The sequence below is a fragment of the Plecotus auritus genome, assembly GCF_963455305.1.
Source record: "Plecotus auritus genome assembly, chromosome: X".
Classification (NCBI taxonomy): Eukaryota; Metazoa; Chordata; class Mammalia; order Chiroptera; family Vespertilionidae; genus Plecotus; species Plecotus auritus.
The window spans coordinates 12,499,472-12,526,120 of record NC_137784.1 but is presented as its reverse complement, the minus strand read 5'-3'; the positions used below and the strand labels follow the sequence as shown (position 1 = coordinate 12,526,120).

General features: G+C 44.9%; 1 protein-coding gene across 6 annotated transcripts in view; it reads left to right on the top strand.

The window, feature by feature from the left end:
- The window catches only part of MAP7D2 (MAP7 domain containing 2), a 113,317-nt gene that overhangs the window by 74,511 nt on the left and 12,157 nt on the right, over nucleotides 1-26,649 (top strand). For all 6 annotated transcript variants that reach the window (XM_080651961.1, XM_080651964.1, XM_080651962.1 and 3 more), the window contains 3 exons: nucleotides 958-1,085; nucleotides 12,769-13,037; nucleotides 13,559-13,691. In XM_080651961.1, coding sequence (XP_080508087.1) covers nucleotides 958-1,085; nucleotides 12,769-13,037; nucleotides 13,559-13,691 — 530 coding nt within the window. The remainder of the gene's footprint in view (nucleotides 1-957; nucleotides 1,086-12,768; nucleotides 13,038-13,558; nucleotides 13,692-26,649) is intronic.

The window sequence follows — 26,649 nt, the reverse complement described above, 5'->3', positions numbered from 1 at the left end:
GCATATCCTATATAATAAAAGGCTAATATGCAAATTGACCAAATAGTGGAATGACCGGTTGTTATGATGCACACTGACCACCAGGGGGCAAACGCTCAATGCAGGAGCTGCCCCCTGGTGGCCAGTGCGCTCCCACAGGGGGAGCGCCGCTTAGCCAGAAGCTGGGCTCATGGCCTAAGCTGGCAGTCAGACATCCCCCTAGGGCTCCCGAGTGCACGGGACCTTTCAGTCCGGAGGCAATGCTCTATCCATTGAGCCAAACCAGCTAGAGCCGCCCCTCCCCCCTTTTTTAAAATCCTCACATGAGGACATGCTGAGAAAGAACAGGGGTGGGGGGAGAAAGAGAGAGGAAGAGAGAGAGAGAAATATTGATTGTTTGCTTCCTGTCTGTGCCCTGACCGGGGATCAAACCCACAACCTTTTGGTGTATTAGAAGACACTCCAACCAACTAAGTCACTTGGCCAGAGTCACAACTCACCATCTTGTGTTATAATCACACCTGAAACTTTTCCTAATGATTGTAGATCTTTATATACAGGAGTGGGCAAAAGTAGGTTTACAGTTCTGAGTACGCAAAACAGTGTATTTTATTATTATGTACTTACTAATTATTATACTTATTTGTATTATTATTGTTATTATTTCATATCCTTATGACTTATCTTTTAGGTAATGATGGCTGGTAATTTAACCAACTTTTGCCCACCCCTGTATCCAGGACCATCATATGGTTCTGTTGTTAACTCTTCTCAAGATAACAAGGAGAAAGAAATCTTTGCATTTTGAGGCTGAATTTATTTTTGACTAAATCACCTAAATATAATGAGCTCATGATGCTTCTCTGCAAATACTCCCATTGTGTCCTTCTGAAAGGAAGTTGTGCATCGCTTCCATCTGGGGTATTTTTAGAAACTGCAGTTGTGGGTCATAGCTGTCCTATTCTATGTCCCCTACAGATAGAGAAGATGAAGAGGGGGTCACAAGCAACAACTGCTTTTTCCAGCACGAGCCCCGGGTCTCCTGTGAAAAGATACAATTTTCCCATAGGCCTTTCTAAGAGGTCATCTTCTCCTGTGGCATCCAGGTAAGCATCTTTCCCCTTTGTCACAGTGAGAAGGTTAAAGCAGTTTGGTGGGGCTCTGTGCAGTGCGGGGTGTGCATCCTGCTCCCCACAAGGCATGGGCAGCCCTAAGAGGTGAGCAGGAGGAATGCTGGACTGTTACTTACCTCCTTCACTCTTTGAGTATCTTCTGGAGAAATGATGGGCTCTTTTTGTTTTTAAATATACTTTTATTGATTTCAGAGAGGAAGGGAGAGGGAGAAATAGATAGAAACATCAATAATGAGAGAGAATGATTGATTGGCTGCCTCCTGCAAGCCCCACACTGGGCATCGAGCCCACAACCCAGGCATGTGACCTTGGCCAGAATTGAACCCGGGACCCTTCAGTCTGCAGGCCGATGCTCTATCCACTGAGCCAAACCGGCCAGGGTGGGAAACGATGGGCTAAGGGGTCTTGTTGCTTGGTAGATATAGGACTCTTAGTTACCAAGATGAGCCATTCAGCATTTTCTCTTTAGGCCCATCAATTCCATTCTGCTTTTCTGGCATTTTCCTTTCTCCTTCAGGTGCATCTGGAGTGAAGTGATTACATTTCGCTTGGGAGTCTCTCATTAAAAGAGGCAATGACAACTTGTTAGCCACCATTAGCAGTATGGTTATTTCTAATGAAGCCCTTATATATTTTTTTATTAAAAATTGGGTAAATTCACTATGAAACTATAAATGAAAAACAAATATACACTGTCTGACTTTGTATTAAGTCATTAAAATATTTTACTGATAGTAATTGACAAGAATGACTCAGTAACTCAGTCTAGCAGAATGGAAACATCTTCAGTGGTACTGAGAAAGAAAGAGAAATATGATTTTAATTTGGGAAAATAGGAAACTCTTTATATAGAGAGAATCATATAAAACTTATTTTTAGTGCATCAGTTTGGCTCAGAGAACATAAACTGAAACACAAATTTAATGAACACTTGGGAATTTCTTAAAAATATTTCAAGGGGGAAAACCAAGATGGCAGCATAGGTAAACACCTATACTTGCTGCCTCTTATAACCACATCAAAATTACAACTAAAAGGCAGAACAACTACCACCCAGAACCACGGGAAAGCTGGCTGAGTGGAAGTTCCACAACTAGAGAGGTGAAGAAAGTGCAGTGAGACTGGTAAGAGGTGCGGAGGCGCAGAAAGTGCTGGTACCGGGATGTGCTGCTCTTTTAGTTGAGAGGGAGATACAAGCTCCCGCTTATTCTGAACTCCAGTTCCGGGTGAGACTCTGGGGGACCCAGACACATACGGGGAGAAACTGTACTCTCTGGCATCGGGACAGGAACACGAGGGCGGCTTTCTCTCAGAGGTGCTCGCAGCGATCATTGTTCTTGCGCAGGGGTGCGGGACGAGGAGACCCGGGGACCTCTCTGGTTGCAGGGCTGACTGGCAGCCATTGCTGTTTGCTCCGCCCTGGTGATTCCCAGAGACCCCACCCCACCCAATTTACAACCCCACCCAAGCTGTGTGCATAGGCTTTTGTATATGAATGGCCTGTCCTTTCTCCTTCTAAAACCTGTCAAACTGCAGCTGGGTCAGAGAGCCCCTTGCTTCACAGCTGGGCCTCAGCTGGGCACTTCCAAACCCCATACAAAGAGGAGGAATCTGCAGATGTCTCTGTAGCTCCTGCTGGGCGGCCCCAGACAGTGGCTGACCTTGCACCTCCTTGGAGATCCAAGAGCCAGTGTACCCAGTGGTCAGAGTGAGACCATACAGATTACAACTCTCCACATCCATAAGAGACACACTCAAGGGGCACCAAAGCCCCACTGAAGCAAGTCTTGCCTCAAAAGGGTGTCTCCTGCGCAACAGATCTTCCAGTGTAGACACAGCTGGTCATCACAGCCAACTGGCCTGGTGGTCAATTCCTCCCGTGATACCAACAGCAATCAAGGGTTAACTACAACAAGACTGTGCACACAGCCCACAAAGGGGTGCACCAAGAGTGGGAGGCTGAGCCACTGGGCCATATAGGACACCTAGCACACAAAGCCACTCTATCAACTCAAGGAGACTTAGCAGCTACCCAGTACATAGAAACAAACACAGGGAAGCAGCCAAAATGCGGAGACAAAGAAGTCACAAATGAAAGAAATGGATGAAAGCAAAATACTGGATATAGAGTTCAAAATCACGGTTATAAGGTCACTCATGAATCTTCTAGAAACCTACGAGAAATTTAGTGAGACCCTCAAGGATATGAAAAAGGACCAGTCAGAAATTAAGCATACACTGACTGAAATAAAGAATAATATACAGAGATCCAACAGAAGACTAGAGTATCCCAAGAATCAAGTCAAAGATTTGAAATACGAAGAAGCAAAAAACACCCAACCAGAAAAGAAAAAAGAATCCAAAAATATGAAGATAGTGTAAGGAGCCTCTGGGACAACTTTAGGCGTACCAACATCCGAATTATGGGGGTGCCAGAAGAAGAGAGAGAGCAAGATATTGAAAACCTATTTGAAAAAATAATGACAGAAAACTTCCCCTACCTGGTGAAAGAAATAGACTTACAAGTCCAGGAAACACAGAAAACCCCAAACAAGAGGAATCCAAAGAGGACCACACCAAGACACATCATAATTAAAATGCCAAGGGCAAAAGACAAAGAATCTTAAAAGCAGCAAGAGAAAAACAGTTAGTTACCTACAAGGGAGCACCCATACGACTGTCAGCTGATTTCTCAACAGAAACTATGCAGGCCAGGAGGGAGTGGCAAGAAATATACAAAATGATGAATAGCGAATAGCAAGAAACTACCACCAAGATTACTCTACCCAGCAAAGCTATCATTTAGAATTGAAGGTCAGATAAAGAGCTTCACAGACAAGAAAAAAATAAAGGAATTCATCACCACCAAACCAGTATTATATGAAATGCTGAAGGGTATTCTCTAAGAAGAGGAAGAAGAAGAAAAAGGTAAAGATAAACAATTATGAACAACAAAGTGACAACAAATACATATCTATCAACAAGTGAACCTAAAAATCAAATGAATAAAAAACCTGATGAACAGAATAGACTGGTGAATGTAATAGATTCAGGGGCATGGAAAGGGAGCAGACTGAAAATTCTCAGGGGGAAGGGGTTGTGGGGGGTGGGGGAAGAGATTGGACAAAGAGCTTACACCTATGGACGAGGTCATTGGCGTGGGAGGCCTGGAGTGGGGTGGGAACCGGGTGGAGGGGAGCTATGGGGGGAAAAAAGAGGAACATCTGTAATAATCGGAACAATAAAGATTTAAAAAAAACCAAAAATATATATTTCAAGGTGACAGGAGCTCTTATTTCTAATTTGTTACTTTCTAACAGAGACTTTTTTCATTATTATTATTTTCTTATGTTTTTATAGACTTCTAATTCCTGCTATTGCTGTATCCATCTTCCACAAGGAAAAGCCTTCTATAGCTCATTGCTAAATTAATAGCATCTTGGTTTGTTAATTTTTAAGTCCATTGCATCCTTTCTATTCTCTTATTGCCTACCTTTGGTTATGGTATTTTACTCTCTTGCATACTACATCCAATAGGTAAGGTCCCCATTTGTCTTATTTCCGAGCCTTCCTTTCATATGTCACTACTCTGGTGATAGTTTGGGACACTGGCATTAGCAAAGAGAAAAGCCTGCTCACACTGAGGTTTTTCCAGATTTCCCCCTCTTTCTTGGATACTGACTCATGGTTCCTGCATGGTTAGTAGCTGACAAATTTCATCATCATCATTGTAAATTTCACTAAGATGAACAAGGGGTATTGCCCTCTCTCTAGAGAGAGAATTCAGTTTTCGGAAGCAAACTCTCAGTAGGTTCTGTGCTATTTCTTTTTTTTATATACACTACAAGGGTAGCCTTGTTTTAATAGGGTGAAATTGAAGACAATATATTCTCAATAGAGAATTGCTAAATAAATTATGATGCATCCAAACAATGGAGTACTATACAGCCATAAAAAGTTATGAAGAACAATATGTAATTACATGGAAAGATGATCAGGATATTGTGAGAAATGGTATGTGGAACATGGTTCCATTTTTATCAAGTATATATTTTCTATATTGATGGATATTTCCTTAAGATGGATTTCCAGACATAGGATTAATAAATTATTATTTTTTTTAATATATTTTATTGACTGTTCACAGAGAGGAAGGAAGAGTGATAGATAGTCAGAAACATCGATGAGAGAGAAACATCGATCAGCTGCCTCCTGCACACCTCCCACTGGGGATGTGCCCACAACCAAGCTACATGCCCTTGACCGGAATCGAACCCGGGACCCTTCAGTCCACAGGCCGACGCTCTATCCACTGAGCCAAACCGGTTTTGGCAATAAATTATTTTTTAAAGATCCATAAATATTTAATATGCATATACCTGATCACATTGGTGAATTTATATACGTGTAGACAATCAGTGGTTCTTGGACAATGCGGTTTTTATCCTCCCCCTCTCTTTTTTGTCTTTCTGTTTTCAAAATTATCTACAAAAATCAGATATTACTTTTGTATTATGAAAAAAGCGAGGGTATATTTTGCTTACCTGTTTTATAAAAGAAGTTTAAAGCTATGTTAAGGCTGATAAGAACAGGACTTGGCCTAAATGCAGAATCTTGGCAGGTGATGTGCTGGGAACCTGGCTCTCCAAGCCCCATTGGAGGTAGGGGTGCACTGCCACAGTAGATGTGACTCAGTCCTGTAGTCAGCAGTGAGCTGCACCATTTCTCTTCCTTCCCTGGACCCAGTGGGGATGTCAGGTGCCACAGTAGGGGTCCCCCTCCCTGTCTCTGAATGCTTGTCTGCATTTCAGTTTTCTGTGCTATTTCTTTGAAGTTGAAAATCTTGAAGGTTGTGTTTCAGGAATGATTTTCTATTTTATTTTTTATTGAGATATAATTGACTAAAATAAAACAAACAAAAAACAACAAGAAAACCATAATTGAGTATACAGCAGTGGAAAAGAATGGATGGAAGTTGCCTACAACCAGTGGGTGGATCTCAGGAACATAGTGTCGAGCAGAAAAAGGAAGTTGTAGAAGAATTTGCATAGATTGAGTTCTCAAATGTACAAAACTAAGCACTGTTCTTTTAAGAATATAAATGTGGTAAAATGAGTTTTAGTAAAAGAAAATCTATGATAATAAAAGCGTATTTTCCAGCTTTGGAAAATACAGTCTGCTAATACTAATTAGACCAGACAGCCAAACGACCTTCCAGATGTCTTTCTGGATGACCTGCCAGATGAAGTCATGGCGGGGGCTGAGGCAGAGGCAGTTAAGGGTGATCAGGCAGGCAGGCGAGAAGTTAGGGGCAATCAGGCAGGCAGGAGAGTGGTTAGGGGTGATCAGGCAGGCAGGCAGGTGAGCAATTAGGAGCCAGTGGTCCCAGATTGCGAGAGGGATGTCCGACAGCCAGTTTAGGCCTGATCCCGCAGGGATCCCTGTGGGATCAGGCTTAAACTGGCAGTCGGACATCCCCTGAGGGGCCCTGGATTGCGAGAGGATGCAGGCTGGGCTGAGGGACCCCTCCCCATGCACAAATTTTGTGCACTGGGCCTCTAGTGGCAAACATAAAATGCAAAGTGATGATGGCCTCTGAATGAAGAGGGGGAGGCCATCAGGGAGGGGCACACAGGAGATTCCAGCATAATTACAATGTCTTTCTTTTTTGGGGGGGGGTTAATCCTCACCCTAGGATATTTTTTCCCATTGATTTTTAGAGAGAGAGAAAGAAGGGAGGGGGAGAGACACAGAGAGAGAAACATTGATGTGAGAGAGGCACATCGATTGGGGCCGGGGATTGAACCTGTGACCGAGATATGTGCCCTTGACCTGAATTGAACCTGCAACCCTTCAGTCTGTGGGCCAATGCTCTAACCACTGAGAAACCGACTAGGACTGCAATATCCTTGTTTTGAACTAGTTGGTGGATGTGTGGGCATTTATTATATCACTCTTTACACCTTTTGTATTTTACAAATAGTCTTTTGTATACGCAATATTGAAGAAAGTCAATAAAAGCGAAGCACTTGATTTTTAAAATGGTGTCACACACAAAATAAACTCCAACTGAAGTGGTGTTTTCAAACTCTGTGCAGACCAAGTGTGTGATCTGTAAAGCACACTGGATATGGACATGGCTTTGGGCTTAGTCCCCTTGAACTCCCATCCAACACAGACGAGCTGTGTGAATGGCTCTGACAGCGCATTGTTCCCCTCCCAGATTTCAGATAAACTAAGCCACTCGTGGGTGGCTGTGCATATTAATGGTATTGCTCTTTTCAGCATTCAAGTTTATTTTTATTGTTCACATTATTGGGTACTTGCATGGGCTTTAGAAAACTAGCTTCAGCAACACTCTCAAAGATGTGGCTGAGCATAGCTTTCCTCTTGTAACCTAGAGAGAGGAAATCGAGTATGGTCCAGTAGATCGCCCAACCTCTGTCGGTGTGCCTGTCCTCTAGGTTCTAACGTGTGAAATATTCTCCAATGGTTTCAGGCTCTTAGAAGTATATTCTGTCCCTTTGGTCATTATGATGGGGAATATTTCCGTTGTTCATTGCTGCTGTGAGAAACTATCAAAATCTAGTGGAATAAAACAAATAATCTGTTACTAATTCTCATGCTCTGTGACAGGAAGGTCTCTCTTTGGGTCATCTGTGTGAGTTCTCTGGGGGTTGATTTGGGCTCACTGGGCAGTTTTCACTTGGGGTCTTCCACACAGTTACACTCCAGTGTCAGCTGGGTTAACCTAGGGCTCGACTGAGCTGGATGTCCAAGGTGGCCCATTATTCCCTTGGCTGGCAGCTGAATAGAATGCCCACATGTAGCCTCTCCATATGACTTAGGCATCTCACAGTATGGCAACTGAGTTCCAGGAGGGAGTGTCCCCAAGAGTGGGTGTCTCCCAGGACAGGGAGTGGAAGCTGTCAGGCTAGTTAAGGACTGTGCCCTGAATTGGAACAGCATTCCTTCCCTGCTGTATTTTATTGTTCAAAACAGGCCAACCCAATGGGGTGCGGATAAAAACTCAAAATATCATGTGGGATGGGAGGAGATATTATTATGGCCAGCTTTGGAAAATACAGTCTGCTAAATAATCACTGTCAGAGATAGCTCATATGTGAGATCAGTTTTGTATCAGGAACCTGGCCTAGGTTAATTTCACTTTCTCATGCATTGGAAACAAAACAGACTTTGTTTGTCCATGTGAGGAAAAAAAATTAAGACCAGGTTGTCTGAATGATTCCCAATAAGTACCTCCTACCAGAATCACAGTCTCACAGAAGGCTCCTGGAGCCAGCCTATTCCTTTGGAGGTTGAGGACATTGAATTGATTGATTAGTAGCAGGCACCATTCCCATAGGCTGCTCTGGAAGATGTGTGGCATGGTCATCCCTGCCCACAGGTGAGTGTCTTCAGTAGGTCAGGGCTCCCTGCACTGGCAATTTCACTGTTGTTTTCTTTCTTTTTTTAAAAAAAATTTTGTAATTGATTTTTTAAAAATAAATCTTTATTCAGATTATTACAATTGTTTCTCCTTTTTCCCCCCATAGCTCCCCTCCACCCGGTTCCCACCCCACCTTCTGCCCTTACCTCCCCCACACTGTCCTCATTCATAGGTGTATGATTTTTGTCCAGTCTCTTCCCGCACCCCCCCCCACACCCCTTTCCCCCTGAGAATTATCAGTCCACTCCCTTTCTATGCCCCTGATTCTATTATATTCACCAGATTATTCTGTTCCTCAGGTTTTTAATTCACTTGATTTTTAGGTTCACTTGTTGATAGATATGTATTTGTTGTTCATAATTTTTATCTTTACTTTTTTCTTCTTCCTCTTCTTTAAGAATACCTTTCAGCATTTCATATAATACTGGTTTGGTGGTGATGAACTCCTTTAGCTTTTTCTTATCTGTGAAGCTCTTTATCTGCCCTTCAATTCTGAATGATAGCTTTGCTGGGTAGAGTAGTCTTGGTTGTAGGTTCTTGCTATTCATCACTTTGAAAATTTCTTGCCACTCCCGTCTGGCCTGCATAGTTTCTGTAGAGAAATCAGCTGACAATCATATGGGTGCTCCCTTGTAGGTAATTAACTGTTTTTCTCTTGCTGCTTTTAAGATTCTCTCTTTGTCTTTTGCTCTTGGCATTTTAATTATGATGTGTCTTGGTGTGGTCCTCTTTGGATTCCTTTTGTTTGGGGTTCTGTGCGCTTCCTGGACTTGTAAGTCTATTTCTTTCACCAGGTGGGGGAAGTTTTCAGTCATTATTTTTTCAAATAGGTTTTCAGTATCTTGCTCTCTCTCTTCTTCTGGCACCCCCATAATTCTGATGTTGGTACACTTGAAGTTGTCCCAGAGGCTTCTTACATTCTCTTCAACTTTTTGGATTTTTTTTGCTTTTTGCTTTTTCGGTTGAGTGTTTTTTGCTTCTTTGTATTTCAATTCTTTGACTTGATTCTTGTGTTCCTCTAGTCTGTTGTTGGGTCTCTGTATAATATTTTTTATTTCAGTCAGTGTATGTTTAATTTCTAGTTGGTCCTTTTTCATATCTTCGAGGGTCTCGTTATATTTATCGGCCTTTTCTAGGATATTCTTAACCGTGGTTTTGAATTCTATATCCATTCGTTTGTTTTCCTCCATTTCTTTTGTTTGTGATCTGTTTCTTTGACGCCACATTTTCACTGCTTCCCTGAGTTGTTAGGGTAGATTTGTGTGCTAGGTTTCCTATATAGCCCAGTGGGTCGGCCTCCCCAGTTAACCTGAGGTGGATACTCTTGGTGCACCCCTTTGTGGACTGTGTGTACAGCCTTGTTGTAGTGAAGTCTTGATTGTTGTTGGTATCACTGGGAGGAATTGACCTCCAGGCCAGTTGGCTGTAAGGATCAGCTGTGTCTACGCTGGGAGAAGTTGGGTGCTGGAGACAGCCTTATAGGATTAGACTTGCCAAATTGCAATAGCCTCTGTGCTCAGCTTGGATGGGGTGGAGTCTCAGGGCGGAGCAGACAGTCTTGGCTTCCAGTCAGCCTTGCCCTTGCGCCTGCAGACCTCTGCTTCCCCGGCTCCCGAGTCTCCGCCCGAGAGTCCAGATTCCCCCCACAAGAGTGTGGGTCCCCAGGGGCTTGCCTGGAACTGGGGTTCAGTGCAGTCAGAACTGGGGTTCAGTGCAGTCAGGAGCTTCTGACTCCCTTCTTCTAGAGAAAGCCTGTAGCAACCTCTGCAGCCTTTGTGCACACTGGCACGTGCACCTCCAGACCCCTGCCCGCCGGGGCTCCCCTGGGGCTCCCCCGGGTCTCCGAGTCTCCGGGTGCCTTTCTCTCTACCTGACAGTCCAGACTCCCCCTGTATGAGCCTGGGTCCACGGGGTTTCGCCCGGGACTGGGGTTCAGTGCAGTCAGAACTGGGGTTCAGTGGGGTCAGGGGCTTCCTTCCCCCTTCCACCAGAGAAAGTCAGCCAGGCTCTCAGCTGCCCTTCCTCTCTGCGCGCACAAAGACCCTTTGTCGTACCTCCAATTCTCTGTGAGCTTTTCTCTTTGCTTCTAGTTGTAGAATTTCCACTCAGCCAGTTTTTCTGTGGTTCTGGATGGCGTCCATTCTGTCTTTTAGTTGTAGTTTTGAAATTGTTGTGCAAGGCAGCAGTTTAGGTGCTTACCTATGCTGCCATCTTGGTTTCTCCCCTTAATTGATTTTTAGAGAGGAAGGGAGAGGGAGAAAAAGAGATAGAAAAATCAATGATGATAGAGAATCATTGATTGGCTGCATCCTGCACTGGGGATCGAGCCTGCAACCCGGGCATGTGCCCTGATCAGGAATTGAACCGTGACCTCCTGGTTCATAGGTCAATGCTCAACCACTGAACCATGCTGGCCGGGCTTCATCATTGTTTTGGCCACCACCGTTCTCAAATAGGTTTTTATATTCTTACCTGAAAGTTTTCTTGAAAAGGATAATTGAAATTGTTAAGTTACACCCCCTCCTCACAGTCATACTTATATACTCACCCATTTCGGAGTCTTGTACTTTTCAGTCTTTTGAGAGAGAAATTTGAGTTTGTACCAATTTTTAAAAGGCTTTTTATAAACAGACCCCTCCCATCCTGTGGGTGGGCTGTGTTCACCATGCCTGGAGTCTAAGTGGCTTTGGAGAAAATAGAACTGGATTCCAACCTGTGGAGTAAAAAAGTCCTTTGGGGTTCTGCTTTGCAGTAAACTCATGCTCAGAAGCGTGACAACCCTCTCCTGAGAGAGGTTCTTGCTGTTCTACTTTACAGAGGTGTTTGTTCATGTTTCCTATAATCAGGAACCTTAAAAAGTTACAGCCTATCTCTGCCACCCCAACAAAACTTGTGAATCCCCTTTGTTAGGTTTTTAATCACTGGATGTATTGACCTTTTAAAAATTAAAGTGGCGGAACTATTAAAAAGCAAGATAAAGAATCAGTGACTTGGATGCCAGCCTTGGCTCTCTCATCTGTTGCCATCCCTTGGGAAAGAGCATTTAGGCATTTGGGACTTGGGTTTTCTTACGTAAAATATGGTTAATAGTAATTTCCTGCCTACTCACTGGGTTCTCCTGGCGATTAAATAGATCCTTGTTAAATAGATGAGAAAGTACTTAAAAATAAAACTCTATGAAAGCACAGTGAGTTCCCATAATTAATTTGTGTTTAATTTCTTTAATCAGCCAAGATACTTATTTCTAGGAAGTTGGCGGGGGGATGAAATTACCAAACTTTGTGGGACCAAAAGAACCTTAAAGACATTATGCTGAGCAAAATAAGCCAGATACAACAGAATCAATCCTGCTTGATTTCATTTCTGTGAGCTAGCTGGAATTGTCAAATTTCTAGAGACAGAAAGCAGAAGGGAGGAGTTTGCCAGGGGCTGGGGAGAGAGGAATGGGGAGTTAGTGTTTAATAGGAAGAGAGTTCTGTGGGTGGATGGTGGTAGTGGTTCGCACCACAGTGTGAATGTACTTAATGTCACTGAACTGTATACTTACAAATGGTTAAGGTGGTAAATTTTGTATTACATGTATTTTGCGACAATGGTAAAAGCTTGTCTTTTGCCATATTCTAATGCCAGATCCAGCTCTGGTGTCCATCTAAAAGAGGTGGTGGGCCAAAACCGGTTTGGCTCAGTGGATAGAGCGTCAGCCTGCGGACTGAAGGGTCCCAGGTTCGATTCCAGTCAAGGGCACGTACCTTGGTTGCAGGCACATCCCCAGTAGGAGGTGTGCAGGAGGCAGCTGATCGATGTTTCTCTCTCATCGATGTTTCTAACTCTCTATCCCTCTCTCTTCCTCTCTGTAAAAAAAAACCCAATAAAAAAAAAATATATATATATATAAAAAGAGGTGGTGGAAGAAAGCCTGACACTCCGTCTTTACATTGTCATCAAAGTTAAGTGACCTTAGGACATGGTGTCACCAGCTTGGCTTCCAAAAGTATTGTCACCTCCACCTGGGACATTTTATAGATAGTTTATGTTCCTGTTAGGGTACTAGTGCGACAGGAACTTTCGAGTCTGTGCTAGTAAGCCTTACATTTGTTCTTCTTAGAAGATTAAATTGTTCAACTTTTTGGAACCAGCTGTCTTAGGAATGGAGAGTTCTGTGGTCAGGCACAGCAATTACCTTCTGGCATGTTTTCGGTCTTCCAGAGCCACTGGCAAAGGATCCCCACTGTCTCCGAAGAATGTGAAGGTGCCATATCCGGAGTCTCTTGTGCAGTACCGCTTAGGCGCCTTTTCCAGCCAGGAAACACCCAAGAAGAAAGCGGACAAAGAAAAGAGCAACAAGGAACGGGAAGGGGCCCTGGCTCAACTGGCAGCTGGCCCACTCAGGTTGGAAGCCTCAGAGAAGCGCCTGGTGGAGAAGTATGCCTCCGAGAAGAACGTGGCCGCAGGAGGGAAGGGCGAGAGCAGCGCAGGTAGGCCCTCCTTGTCCATGCCACCCCAGCCTCGGCTTTCCCAGCCGGTTTGTCCTCGGACCTGGTCCACGATCTACGTGAGAGTCTTGTGTTTGGGGGAGAGAGGAAAGAAGGGGTCTTCACGTAGACAACTCTACATCCTGTGCTCTCTAGGCTTGCACGTTGCCCCTCAGTCCTGTCCCCTGCTGCATCGGGCCAGCACCAGCACGTCCCACGGAGAGGCTCTTCCTTTAGTCCTATAAGCTGCTGTGAAGGATGCAGCGAGTTCACCCAGATGGGCGCAGGGATGGTGGCTGCTGTGGGACTTCCTAGTGACCCTGTCTCTCTTCCTCGCCTTTCCACTGCTCTCCACTGTGAAATATATTCCGGTCATAGCCACCCATTGCAGCGTCTCTGCTTAGTGGCTAATTGTGCCAGTCCTGCGGCGTTTCCCATCCACCACTGGGAAGGATCTTCCCTTTCAAATGGCAGCTGCCACGTGAGAGTGATCAATTTCATTTCCCTTGATCCCTCTGGTGCAGCCTCAGGGAAGCCTATTGCAGGTACCACCAATGCAGGAGAGGCCGCAAAGATCCTGGCAGAAAAGAGACGCCAGGTCCGGCTGCAGAAGGAGCAGAAGGAACAGGAGAGGCTGGAAAAGATCGAGCAAGACAGGTATGGGGGTGCTCAGGGTTTGTTTGTTTTTTAATTTCTCTTTATTGTTGAAAGTATTCCAGATGTCCCCATTTTTTCTCCATTGACCCCCTCCACCCCACACACACACCCTCCCCAGGCCTTCACAACCCTATTGTCTGTGTCCATGGGTTATGCATATATGCATACAGGTTCTTTGGTTGATCTCTCCCCACCCACCCACCCTCCCACCTTCCCTCTGAGATTGATCAGTCTGTTCCAGGCTTCTATGTCTCTGGATCTATTGTGTTCATCAGTTTATTTTGTTCATTAAATTACACATATGAGTGAGATCATGTGACACTTCTCTTTCTCTGACTTACTTATTTCACTTAGCATGATACTCTCCAGGTCCCTCCATGCTGTCTCAAAGGGTAAGAGATCCTTCTTTTTTACTGCTGCATAGTATTCCATGATGTAAATGTACCACAGCTTTTTATCCACTCATCTACTGACGGGCACTTGGGCTGTTTCCAGATCTTAGCTATTATAATTTGTGCTGCTATGAACATAGGGGTGCATACATTCTTTCTTATTGGATTTAGGATTCTTAGGATATACTCCTGGAAATGGGATCACTGGGTCAAATGGCAGTTCCATATTTAATTTTTTCAGGAAACTCCATTCTGTTTTCCATAATGGCTGTACTAGTCTGCATTCCCATCAGCAGTGTACTCAGTTCCCTTTTCTCCACATCCTCGCCAGAACTTGGAATTTGTTGATTTGTTGATGATAGCCATTCTGACGTGTGTGTGCGACTCTCTGATGATTAGTGACTTGGAGCACTTTTTTCATATGTCTCTTGGCCTTCTCTATGTCCCCTTTGGAGAAGTGTCTACTATTATTTAGATCCTTTGCCCATTTTTAAATTGGATTGTCTTCTTTTTGTTAAGTTGTATGAGTTCCTTATATATTCTGGAAATTAACCCCATATCAGATGTATCATTGGCAAATATGTTCTCCCATGCAGTGGGCTTTCTTGTTGTTTTGTTGATGGTTTCTTTTGCTGTGCAAAAGCTTTTATTTTGATGTAGTCCCATTTGTTTATTTTCTCCCTAGTTTCTTTTGTCCTAGGTCCTAGGGCCTAGAGATGTATTCATAAACAGTTTTTTACAAAAGATATCTGAGATTTTACTGCCCAAAGTTTCTTCTAAAATTTTAATGGTTTAATGACTTGCATTTGAGTCTTTCATCCATTTTTAGTTTATTCTTGTGTATGGTGCACACATTTTTTTTTGCATGTATCTGTCCAATTTTCTCAGTACCATTTGTTGAAAATACTGTCTATACTCCATTGAATGCTCTTGCCTCCTTTGTCAAATATTAATTGAGCATAATGCCTTGGGTCAATTTCTGAGATCTCTGTTCTGTTCCATTGATCTATCTGCCTGTTTGTGTGCCAGTACCAGGCTGTTTTGAGTACATTGGCTTTGTAGTATAACTTAATATCCAGTATTGTGATTCCTCCAACTTGGTTCTTCTTTCTCAAGATTGCTGTAGCTATTCAGAGTCTTTTTGGGTTCCATATAAATTTTTGTAGTGTTTGTTCTAGATGTATGAAATATGCTGTTGGTGTTTTAATAGGGATTGCATTGAATCTGTAGATTGTAGGTAATATGGACATTTTAATAATGTTGATTCTACCAATCCATGAGCATGGTATATTCTTCTACTTGTTTACATCTTCCTCTATCTCCTTTCAATGTCCTGTAGTTTTCCGAGTACAGGTCTTTTACCTCCTTGGTTAAGTTTATTCCTAAGTATCTTAATTTTTTTTGTTGTTGCAGTGGTAAATGGGATTGATTTTTTTGTTTCTCTTTCTGAGAGTTCATTATCCTATATAATAAAAGAGTAATATGCAAATTGACTGTCACTCCAACACACAAGATGGCTGCCCCCAGGTGGTCAAAGATGGCTGCCCCCATGTGGACACAAGATGGCCACCACAAGACGGCCAGCAGGGGAGGGCAGTTGGGAGGGACCAGGCCTGCAAGGGAGGGCAGTTGGGGGCAATCAAGCCTGCAGGGGAGGGCAGTTAAGGGTGACCAGGCCAGCAGAGGAGGGAAGTTGGTGGCGACCAGGCCTGCAGGGAAGGGCAGTTGGGGTGGGGGGGACTCAGGCCTGCAGGGGAGAGCAGTTGGGGGGACCAGGCCTGCAGGGGAGGGCAGTTGGGGGGGACCAGGGCTACAGGAGAGGGAAGTTGGGGGGGACCCAGGCCTGCAGGGGAGAGCAGTTGGGGGCGATCAAGCCTGCAGGGAAGGGCAGTTGCGAGGGGGGGGGACCCAGGCCTGCAGGGGAGAGCAGTTGTGGGGGACCAGGCCTACAAGGGAGGGCAGATGGGGGCGATCAAGACTGCAGGGGAGGGCAGTTAGGGGTGACCAGGCCAGCAGAGGAGGGAAGTTGGGGGCGACCGGGCCTGTAGGGAAGGGCAGTTGGGGGGGGGGATCCAGGCCTGCAGGGGAGAGCAGTTGGGGGTATAAGGCCTGCAGGGGAGGGCAGTTTGGGGGGACCAGGCCTGCAGGGGAGAGCAGTTGGGGGGACCAGGCCTGCAGGGGAGGGCAATTAGGGGCAATTGGGCTGGCAGGGGAGCAGTTAGGCATCAATCAGGCTGGCAGGGGAGTGGTTAGGGGGTGATCAGGCTGGCAGGCAGAAGTGGTTAGGGGCAATCAGGAAGGCAGGCAGGCGAGCAGTTGGGAGCCAGCAGTCCTGGATTGTGAGAGGGATGTCTGACTGCCTGTTTAGGCCCGATCCCTCAAGGGATCCCAGATTGGAGAGGGTGCAGGCTGGGCTGAGGGACACCTCCCCTCCCCGTGCATGAATTTCGTGCACTGGGCCTCTAGTTGGTGTATAAAAATGGCATTGATTTCTGTGTGTTAATTTTGTATCCTGCTACATTGTTGCAGTCATTTATTAAATCCTGTAATTTTTTTATGGAGTGTTTAGCGTTTTCTATGTATAATATCATGTCATCTGTGAAAAATGACCGTGTTAGTTCTTCCTTTCCAATTTGGATGCCTTTTACTTTTTCTTCTTTTTTGATCACTGTGGCTAAGATATCCAGTACTATGTTGAATAAGAGTGGTGAAAGCGGACATCCCTATCTTTTTTCTGTTCTTAGGGAAAATGGATTTAGTTTCTGCCCATTGAGTATGATGCTCACTGTAGGTTTGTAATATATGGCCTTTATTATGTTGAAGTATAATTGCTCTATTCCCACTTGGCTGAGAGTTTTTATAAAAAATGGGCCCTAGCTGGTTTGGCTCTGTGCATAGAGCGTTGGCCCATGGACTGAAGGATCCCAGGTTCAATTCTGGTCAAGGGCACATGCCAAGTTTGTGGGCTCAATCCCCAGTGGCGGGTGTGTGGGAGTTGGAAATCAGTGATTCTCTCTTATCATTGATGTTTCTATTTCTCTCTCCCTCTCCTTGTATTTTCTTACAATCCTTTGTATTTCTGAGGTGTAAGTTGTTATTTCACCTCTTTCATTTCTAATTTTATTTATTTAGATCCTCTCTGTTTCTTGATGAGTCTGGCTAAAGATTCATCAATCTTGTTTATCCTTTCAAAGAACCAGCTCTTGGTTTCATTGATCTTTTGTATGTTTTTTTTTTTTTTTTTTAAATCTCTGTGTCATTTATTTCCACTCTGATCTTTATAATTTCATTCCTTCTATTCCCTCTGGGCTTTTCTTATTCTTTTAATTCTTTAAGTTTCTTATAATTCTTTAAGTTGTGGTGTCAGATAGTTTATTGAAAATTTTTCTTGTTTTATGAGGTAGGCTTGTAGTGCTATGAATTGCCCTCTCAGGACTGCTTTCACTGTGTCTCATAGATTTTGGGTTGTTTGTGTTTATTTTTATTTGTTTCCAGGAAGTTTTTTGTTTCTTCCTTGATCTCATTGGTAACCCGTTCATTGTTTAATAACATGCCATTTAGCCTCCATGTGTTTGAATATTTTTGAGTTGATTTCTAATTTCATGCACCTGTGATCTGAGAAGATGCTTGATATGATTTCCATCTTCTTGAACTTGTAGAGACTTGTTTTGTGTCCTAACATGTGGACTATACATTTTTCTCAAAATGTATATTCTGCAGCTTTGGGGTGAAATTTTCTGTTAATGTCAATTAAATCCATCTGATCTAATGTGTCATTTAGAGTCACTATTTCCTTGTTGATTTTTTGTCTGGAAGATCTATCCAGTGAAATCAGTAGGTTGTTGAAGTCCCCTACTATGGCTGCATTGTTATCAATCTCTCCCTTAAAGTACTCCAGGTGGTTATGTATATTGTATGTATATGTATATGTGTATGTATATGTATATGTATATGTATATGTATATGTATACACACATTTTTAGGTGCTTCTGTATTGGGTGCATATAGGTTTACCAGGTTTATGTCTTCTTGTTGTACCAATCCCCTTAGTATTATGTAGTGACCTTTATTATCTGATGTGATGGCCTTCATTTTTAAGTCTATTTTGTCAGATATGAGTATTGCTACCCCAACTTTTTTGTTTGTTTCCATTTGCATTGAAAATTTTTTTCTATCCCTTTACTCTCATCCTGTGTGAGTCTTTTGTTCTAAGGTGGGTCTCTTGTAGACAGCATATATATTCCTGAATCATGTTTTCTGCCCAAAGTATGGGTTGGAACCTGCCACAGCTGAGATATCCCTTCGGAACTTCAGCTGCTGCCTGTGGGAGCCCGGCCATGCCTCTCTTGCCTCTGCACTTCCTATCAGTCTCTATGTGGTCTCCACTTTACGTCCTTGGTTATAAGGGTTTTCTCTAGCTAGTCTTCAGTTGGTTGTTCAGGATGGTTTTTCTGTATTTTTTTTTTAAATATATTTGATTGATATTTCACAGAGAGGAAGGGAGAGGGATAGAGAGCTAGAAACATCGATGAGAGAGAAACATCGATCAGCTGCCTCCTGCACACCTCCCACTGAGGATGTGCCCGCAACCAAGGTACATGCCCTTGACCGGAATCGAATCCGGGACCTTTCAGTCCGCAGGCTGACGCTCTATCCACTGAGCCAAACCGGTTTCGGCAGGTTTTTCTGTATTTTAATTGTAATTCCAGTTTGGTCCTGGGAGAATGTCAATGTAGCCTCCAGTTAATCCGCCACCATCTTGGAATTCCAGGTGCTCAGAGTTTTGCTGCGATCTTGCCCCAAAGGCTTTGGTGGGAAGAGCAACTCTCTTTTCTTTCTAGCGTTGGAATTGATAAAGCCTTGGTGGAAGTATAGATCTGCCTGATAGGTGTCTAGGAGACTGCACCTTTTATTAGATGTCATTAACAGCGATGGAACTTTGGTCTTTTCAGGAGACCTGGAAACTCGTAGCTCCTGGATCTAAATGTTACCAGCAGCTTCCCATTCTCCTCTTGAACTCTAGGACCAGCCAGACCTCACAGAGCTATCAAAGAAGTTTGAGATTTGCTTATAGAATAAGGTTCTCCCTGAAAAAACAGGAGTTTGTGTATGTAAGGGTTTTGATTCTGCTTCCTGAATCTTGTTTTCCATCCAAATAATCCTAACTCACACCCCCAAACGATAGAGAGGAAGGTTGAGCAGAGGCCACTCTATGAGTAGGAAGCCTACCTCGTAGTCCATGAGATATAGGGTATGGGGACTCCCATCCTGGAGCATGACAGAAGACTGGTCCCTAAACTTTGGAGGGTGTCCAAGTCATCCCAGACGTGCAGTGAAAACGCACAGGCACAGGCCCTATCCTGCCTCAACAGCTCACCAATGTTTGAGAACTACTACATTGTTAGTACCGGCTATTTGCTCAACGTATAGACAGCCTGGCATTTCTGACCTTTATATTTAGAGAGGAATGCATGTGGAAGGGCAAGGTAGATTTTATCTCTTAAGTTGATAAAGGAAGCTTTCAGGATAATCACAGAGTGCAATCCAATACTATTTAGAGAATTAAAATGACAGGAAGCAGCACTTCAAGACTGGCACTGAATTGGGAGTAATAAATAATAGAGGAGTATTCTCCATCCTGAAGTGACCTTGACAGGTCTTTTGTGGTCTCTGATTACATACAGGTTTGCTGCTTTTTTTAAAAAGTGGTGGTGGGGGGTGGGTAGGTCTGGCTGGTTCCTTCTTCAAATTCCGGGCTTCTCTGATGATTTTCCCACCTGCAGTGGCAGACCTTTTTGTTGAGTGGTGTGCTTGGGCTGGTTTGGGTGCACCATAGGGTGTGTGAAGGGAGGTCACAGAAGATGAAGATGAACCACAGTACCTCAAATGACAGTCCTTGGTAATTGCAGGCCCTGAACAGGTGAGTAACATGATTGTAGCTGTGTGCTGAGGAAGGTGAAGTTCTTTGCCTTCCAGCATCTGCCCTGTCTCACATTTTCTTCACAGCTCAGCTCCTGAAATAATTGACTGTATTCCTGTCTGTTTCCTTAACTCACATTCAGTCCTCATACCTCACACTTACCATTCCTCCCAACTGCCAGATGCCTAAGCCATTTCTTTGCTGGCTTTCACCTTGTCCAGCTTGCCCTGGCTTCTTTGGCCTGTCCTTCTCGGTCTCCTGCTCCCTTCACATGTCACCTGGGCTCCCAGCCCTCAGTCCTTGGCCAGCTTCACCTGACAATCCTCTGCTCTGCCAGTGCCCCTGTCACGCTGCCAGTTTCTCCAACTTCAAAAGATTTGGGGCTCACATTTCACGCCATGGGTTCATAATGGGCATTTGGTGTGCTGAACCTACTTTGCTCCCATCTCCCTTTCTACCCTCATTCTCCCTTTTTATCTGCTTCTGAAGCTAATTTCTTCTTACTCTGTGAACCTTCAATACTTTCTGGTACAAGAGAGGCATTAAGCAACCCATGTGTACTGGTGGTTCCTGAATCTGTGCCTACGGGCTTGGTCTCTTGCAAGGGCTGCACTGTCCACCACTATAGCCTCTAGTCCCGTATGGCTACCGAAATGTGAGTTCACTACAATTAAGTAAACTTCAGCTCCTCAGCTGTACTAGCCACATTTCAAGTACATATCAGGTGCATGGCTAGTAGCTACCATGGCCATCATGGATCTCTAGAACATTTCCCTCATCATAGAAAGTTCTATCGGATAGAGGCCATATTTCCAACTGCCTTATACTTTCATTTGAGTGTGTGCTACATGCACGTCAAACCAAGCATTTTGCAAGCAGGCCTTACTATCTTTCTCCCAAACTTCCTTTTTCTTTCACAAGCTCCGTGCCCCATCTTTCCAGCCACCTAAATCGGAAGTCTCAGCCAGCTCCCAACTCTTCCCACTCCTTCTTCCTCAGTGTCCCATCTGCTAGGTCCATCCAGGCTGCCTCGTTAGCATCTCTCTCCTCTCCTTTCCCCTCCAGCCCATCCTGTTCTCTAAGCTCCGAACCCTGTTGTCTCTCATCTGGACTGTGTCTGTGGCATCCGAGCTGAGCTCCCTGCTCTAGGTCTCCTAGAACTTGTCCACTGTTCACATTGTGTCCCCAGTGACTATACACACATAGTGTCATTGTCATGCTCCCATTCCTTAACAAGCCAGTAACTCCCTTGCCCACAGGATCCATCCAAACCCATCACCAGGCCTTCAAGGCTGGGCAGGACCTGGCCACCACCTTCCCCTCCTCTTCCAGCATTCCAGACACTGATGTGCAGAGTTCCTGATAGGCCCTCACCATGTGATTCCACACCTCCGCTTTTCCTCTGCTGCACATGGACTCATGCTCCTCATCAGACACACCTTTTCTCCAGACTCAGGTCAAGCCTAGCTTCCTGTCTTGCAGCCTTTCTGTCCCTGCCCCTAGGAGAGAACTGATCTCTCTTCCTCCTCCCCCTTCCTGAGCCAGCTGTTCGGCTAACACAGCCTTGTCTGTTCACTGGCCTGCTTCCCCCTAGTAAGCATCTTAAAAGGCTGGGATACAGTCCTTGGATCACTGGCACTGGCACTCAGTACATGTACAAAGAAGGCAGAGAAGGAGATAGAGGCCCATCTAAGATACCATTGCAGTTTCGGGCTAAGAGAAGGCAAAGGCTAACAGTGTGGTGAAGGTAGACCTGGAAAAGGGAGGGTGAGTTCATGTCAGGTGGGCCAGCTCCGGTCTGCAGACTTGCACAACCTAACAAAACTGGCCAATTCCAAGTTGATGCTGAGGGTTGAGTCCATACGGACTTAAGAGCATGGTATACCCAATAACCGATAAAGGAAGGACAGAAGGAATTAGTTTTAGAGGGTAAAAACTCTCCATTTGATTTTAGACACACTAAGTTGAAAGTGCCTGCAAAATATTCAGGTGATTGAAAATGGAGTTGATGCCTGGGGCCTAAATAAAAATGAGAGTAATATACTTGACCCAAAACCAGTTTTCCTCTCTCTTGCCAGAATGTGAAGCTTTGCCTAGCACCACGTGGGAGGTGAGAAAATATCAGACAACCTGGTTATGAAACACAACGGCTATCATTTGCAATAAGATCATCCCACATCTGTTTTGAGCTTAGAGCTAATGCCACAGACATACAATTGCCAAGAAAAAATAAAGGTCCTTGCGTCAAACTGTGGAAAGCCAATTATTGTCACAAACTGGTGAGGGAAATGCCATCCGGGATGAGACTATTCAGAACAGTAGGGCTGACAAGAACCCAGATAGCTGGGGCCTAGGAAGAAGAGCAAAGGCTGATCCAGGGCCCACTGGCAGTGATATCAGGGCTCTCTTGGAAGCACACAGAGCAGGGCATAACCCCTGGGCTTGCGGGTGGGTTAAGATATAAATTAGGACTCTTGGAGTTGGGACAAGAAAGCCTGGAGCCCAGGTCTACCCTGGGGAAGGCACTGGCAGAAACCAGTAAGCCAGAGATCTGACTGTGATTCCAAAATGGGGCCAGTAAGTCACATCAAGAAGCTAAAATAGCTGCTAGGTGCCCACACAGAAAGACATTCAAGTTAGCCCTCATGAGCAAGGTCACAATGTCCACATAAGAGGTGCTTCTGCCACTCAGAATCACGCCTCACTGGCTGAACCTCTAGGTGGTTGGCTGTTGGAGTGAGAGATGGGGCAGGTGAAGCCCATCAATGTGGGGTGGTGGGCATGGTGGCAGCTAAGGCAGGAGGGGAGAGCCTCATACACACAGGGCTGGGGAGAGGTCCTCACAGGAGAGACATTTAAGGATATCTGTACCTATAATACTGGTATATGTCGAAGCTGAGGAAAGGCCTTGACATTTAGGAGATGAACCAACATTTGGGAGGGAAATTTGATACGGGGAGACCTAAGCCAGCTTTGAAGAGGTGAGAGGGGAGAGGATGAACCATCAGCTGGATGTTAAGAGGCTGTGAGTGGAAGGCAAGGGAGATTTGTTTGGGACACCTGAGACCTGAACGTTTTCCCAGGCCATAGAAAGGTACGTGTAGAAGGGTGAAATGGAAGGAGGACCCAGGAGAGTGGCAGGAGCATGGTGTGGGAGAGTGTGGGATTAATAGCACAAGTGGTAGCATTTACGATCCTTTTGAAATTTCTGAGCAACAGTGAGATAGAGGATAAAAGCTCAGATCAGGTGGCCCCGGGCTTCTCTGTAAAGTGGTTGGTGATGCAGTCAACAAAGGAGGGTGTTGAAGACTGAAACAAGGTAGAGATTTGTACTGTTTCCACAGGGGTCAGGGGCAAGGATGGGGCCAAAAGCCTGGAGTGTTAGCTGAGGCCCAGGGACAGATGACCAGTCAGCCTTGTTTGGGCCTCACTCTAACAGTGTTGGCAGCCCAGGAGGGCACAAGGAGTCCTGGGAACCACCTGAGCCTGGCGTTGGGCAGCAGACTGGGCTCCATGCTATCCCGGAAGTGCTCAGGAGGGGATCGGAGGCTTGGGGCATAGAGAAGAGGGAGCAGACACAAGTGACTGCACAGGTCAGGAGAGAAGGCGGTGAAGGATAGGGTGAGAGCAGATCACAGAAGACTAAGTTTAGGATGTTAAAGGTTAAGCTTTTTAAACTGAAAACTTTTAAGCACGTAAGGAAGAGAGAATAGTGAAACCTACATACTTGTCCACAGATCGAACAACTCAAGGCTGAGCACATGTCAGGAATGTGTGGAACAGGAGGTGGTTAAGTGCTGGAGCTTGTGAGTTGTTCAGTGAAGACCCTCACCAATGGCTGGTGATGGGGATAAGGATGCATCTGCTGAAGGATGCCCGTGGTACACAGTTTTCTGACCCTTTCTACCTGGTGAGGAAGAGGGGCAGGTTTGGAAGTAGGTGACAGGAACAAGGACGGAGATGGTGACAGAACTGTACACAGGTCTAGTGAACTCTGTAGGAACTGAGTAGTGATGACAAGGGCAATGGGGTGCGGGCGACCTGCAGAAGAGGGGTCCTGGAAAAAGGACCAAATCCATGTTCTCACCAGTTCTTTTTTTTTTTAAATATATTTTATTGATTTTTTACAGGGAGGAAGGGAGAGGGATAGAGAGCTAGAAACATCGATGAGAGAGAATCATCGATCAGCTGCCTCCTGCACGCCTCCCACTGGGGATGTGCCTGCAACCAAGGTACATGCCCTTGACCAGAATCGAACCCAGGACCCTTCAGTCCGCAGGCCAACGCTCTATCCACTGAGCCAAACCGGTTTCGGCTTCTCACCAGTTCTTGAAGCAGGAAGAGAAAGGATGTGCAGCCTTGGAGAGGACATTGAGTGACTTGGTTTCACACAGGCAAAGCGAGTTCTGGGGGAAGCAGATTGTGGTTAATGGAGGGAATTTTGTCTGTAATAGGAGGGACAGGCAGGGGCTAATGGGCCTGTGGGGAGGAATTTCTGTTGTGGGTGATTATGGAGACTTAGGGGTCAAGAGGATATGTTATTTACTCTGTGTGTGTGCATTGGGCACCTCTGAAGTCCTCCTGGTAAAATAGGAGGAACAGAGTGGCTTTTCAGATCCTAAAGAGAAAGGTGAAGCAACTGGGCATTTATTCACACACAACAGGTCCTTTGTGTATTAGCTTGTCTGGGATAGCCACAACTGGCTCCTTAAAAGAAATGAGAACTGAAACAGTACTCTGCTTAACCTCTGGATAAATCTTGTTCTCCACACATCTACTTGTGATAATCCTGTTGGGTGTACTTAGCCTGTTACTGGGGAACCTAGGAACTGGAGGTTGTTGTGTGTGTGTTTTTCCTGATTCATCCCCATAATGCTCTTCTCCAGAGGTTTCCAGAATATCTGTTGTTAATTCCAGTTCTTGTAGCAGTGCTTCTGGGCAGTGCAACCTCTGCTAATGTAGAATATGTTTATCACACACTTTTACAGTCTTAGGCTAAATGATGTCTAAGTACTGCTTTACCTTTTAAAAATGTCTCTTTTGTGACACATAGGCTGTCTCCACGATTCCTGAAGCCAACCATTAGGATAGAAGAATCTTCTTTATAATCTTGATCTTTTTATAACAGTATAACAGCATCCAGTAAGTCAGTGACACATGCTTCCACATAAAGGTAATTTATGAAAAACACAGTTTTATAGATGCTCTTAGAAAGACATTAAGAGTTGGAGAGGGGATTCATTTTAAATTGGAAGACAAACCAGCATTTGGGAACCAACCCAGAGCCAGGCATTGTGTTAAGTGCTTCCCATGCATTATCTCATTTCATTCTCACAGTGGTGTCATGGAGCCAATAATATAGCTGTTTCCGTTTTGTAAATGGGCATCAGAGATGTTCAGTCACTTTGTAAGGAAGGGTCACACGGTGAGTGGCACAATCAGAATGCAATCTTGGTCTTGCCCATATGTCACATTGCCAGTCTGGAACACACTGCAAGGTGAGTATGATTACTCACGTTTTTTCATAGATAAGGAAAGTGACATGCATGTAAGCAAGAAGAACACTAGAAACATAAAAACAAGTGCTTAGATGTTACAGAATTTCCCTTCACTGCCTAGAGCTCTCTATTATCACATCACCAACTCTGCATCCTATATAATAAAGAGGTAATATGCAAATTGACCCTCACGCCCTCACAAGATGGCTGCCTACAACCAGGCCAGCAGGGAGGTTAGTGAGGGACGACCAAACGACTGAACAGCAGGCTGCGTGGGGCAACCAGGCCAGCAGGGGGGTTAGTGAGGGATGACCAATCAACTGAACAGCAGGCTGCATGGGATGACCAAGCCAACAAGGGGGTTAGTGAAGGACAACCAAACAACTGAACAGCAGGCTGTGTGGGGCAACCAGGCTGGCGGCGGGGGGGGGGGGGGCAGTAAGGGATGACCAGGCCGGCGGGGGGGGGGGCAGTTAAGAGTGACCAGGCCAGCAGGGAGGGGGCAGTTGGGGGCTACTTGGCCAGCAGTGGGGGGCAGTTACGGGCAACCAGGCTGGCAGAGGGGGCAGTTAAGGGCAATCAGGCCGGCACACAAAGGCAGTTAGTGGCAACCAGGCAGGCAGGCAGGTGAGTGATTAGGAGCCAGCGATCCAGGATTGTGAGAGGGATGTCCAACTGCCGGTTTAGGCCTGATCCCAGGGATCAGGATTGGGCCTAAACCGGCAATCAGACATCCCCCAAGGGGTTCCAGATAGGAGAGGGTGCAGGCTGGGCTGAAGGGGACACTGAATTTCATGTACCAGGCTGCTACTCTGTGGATAAAAGGCATGTCCAAATGCCATTTAATTTTATACAGCAAAGAATAAAAGCTAAAACAGATTTTTAAATATTTCCAAAATAAATGAAAAATAGATATTTTAATTTCTATATTAAATGTCAAGTTTCTTTTGAGCATTTCTTCCATTTGCTGCTTCAGAAGTCATATACCAATTAAAACCCAAAGTGAACTTTTGAACCCATAGTCACTGCTTTCAAATTGTTGACTGGCACACTTGTGGCCATTGAGGCACTTAGTTTTTTCTAGCTTAGGTCAGTTTTAAATACTTATTTTACTTAGTTTTTAAAGAATTGTCATTAAATAAGAATGA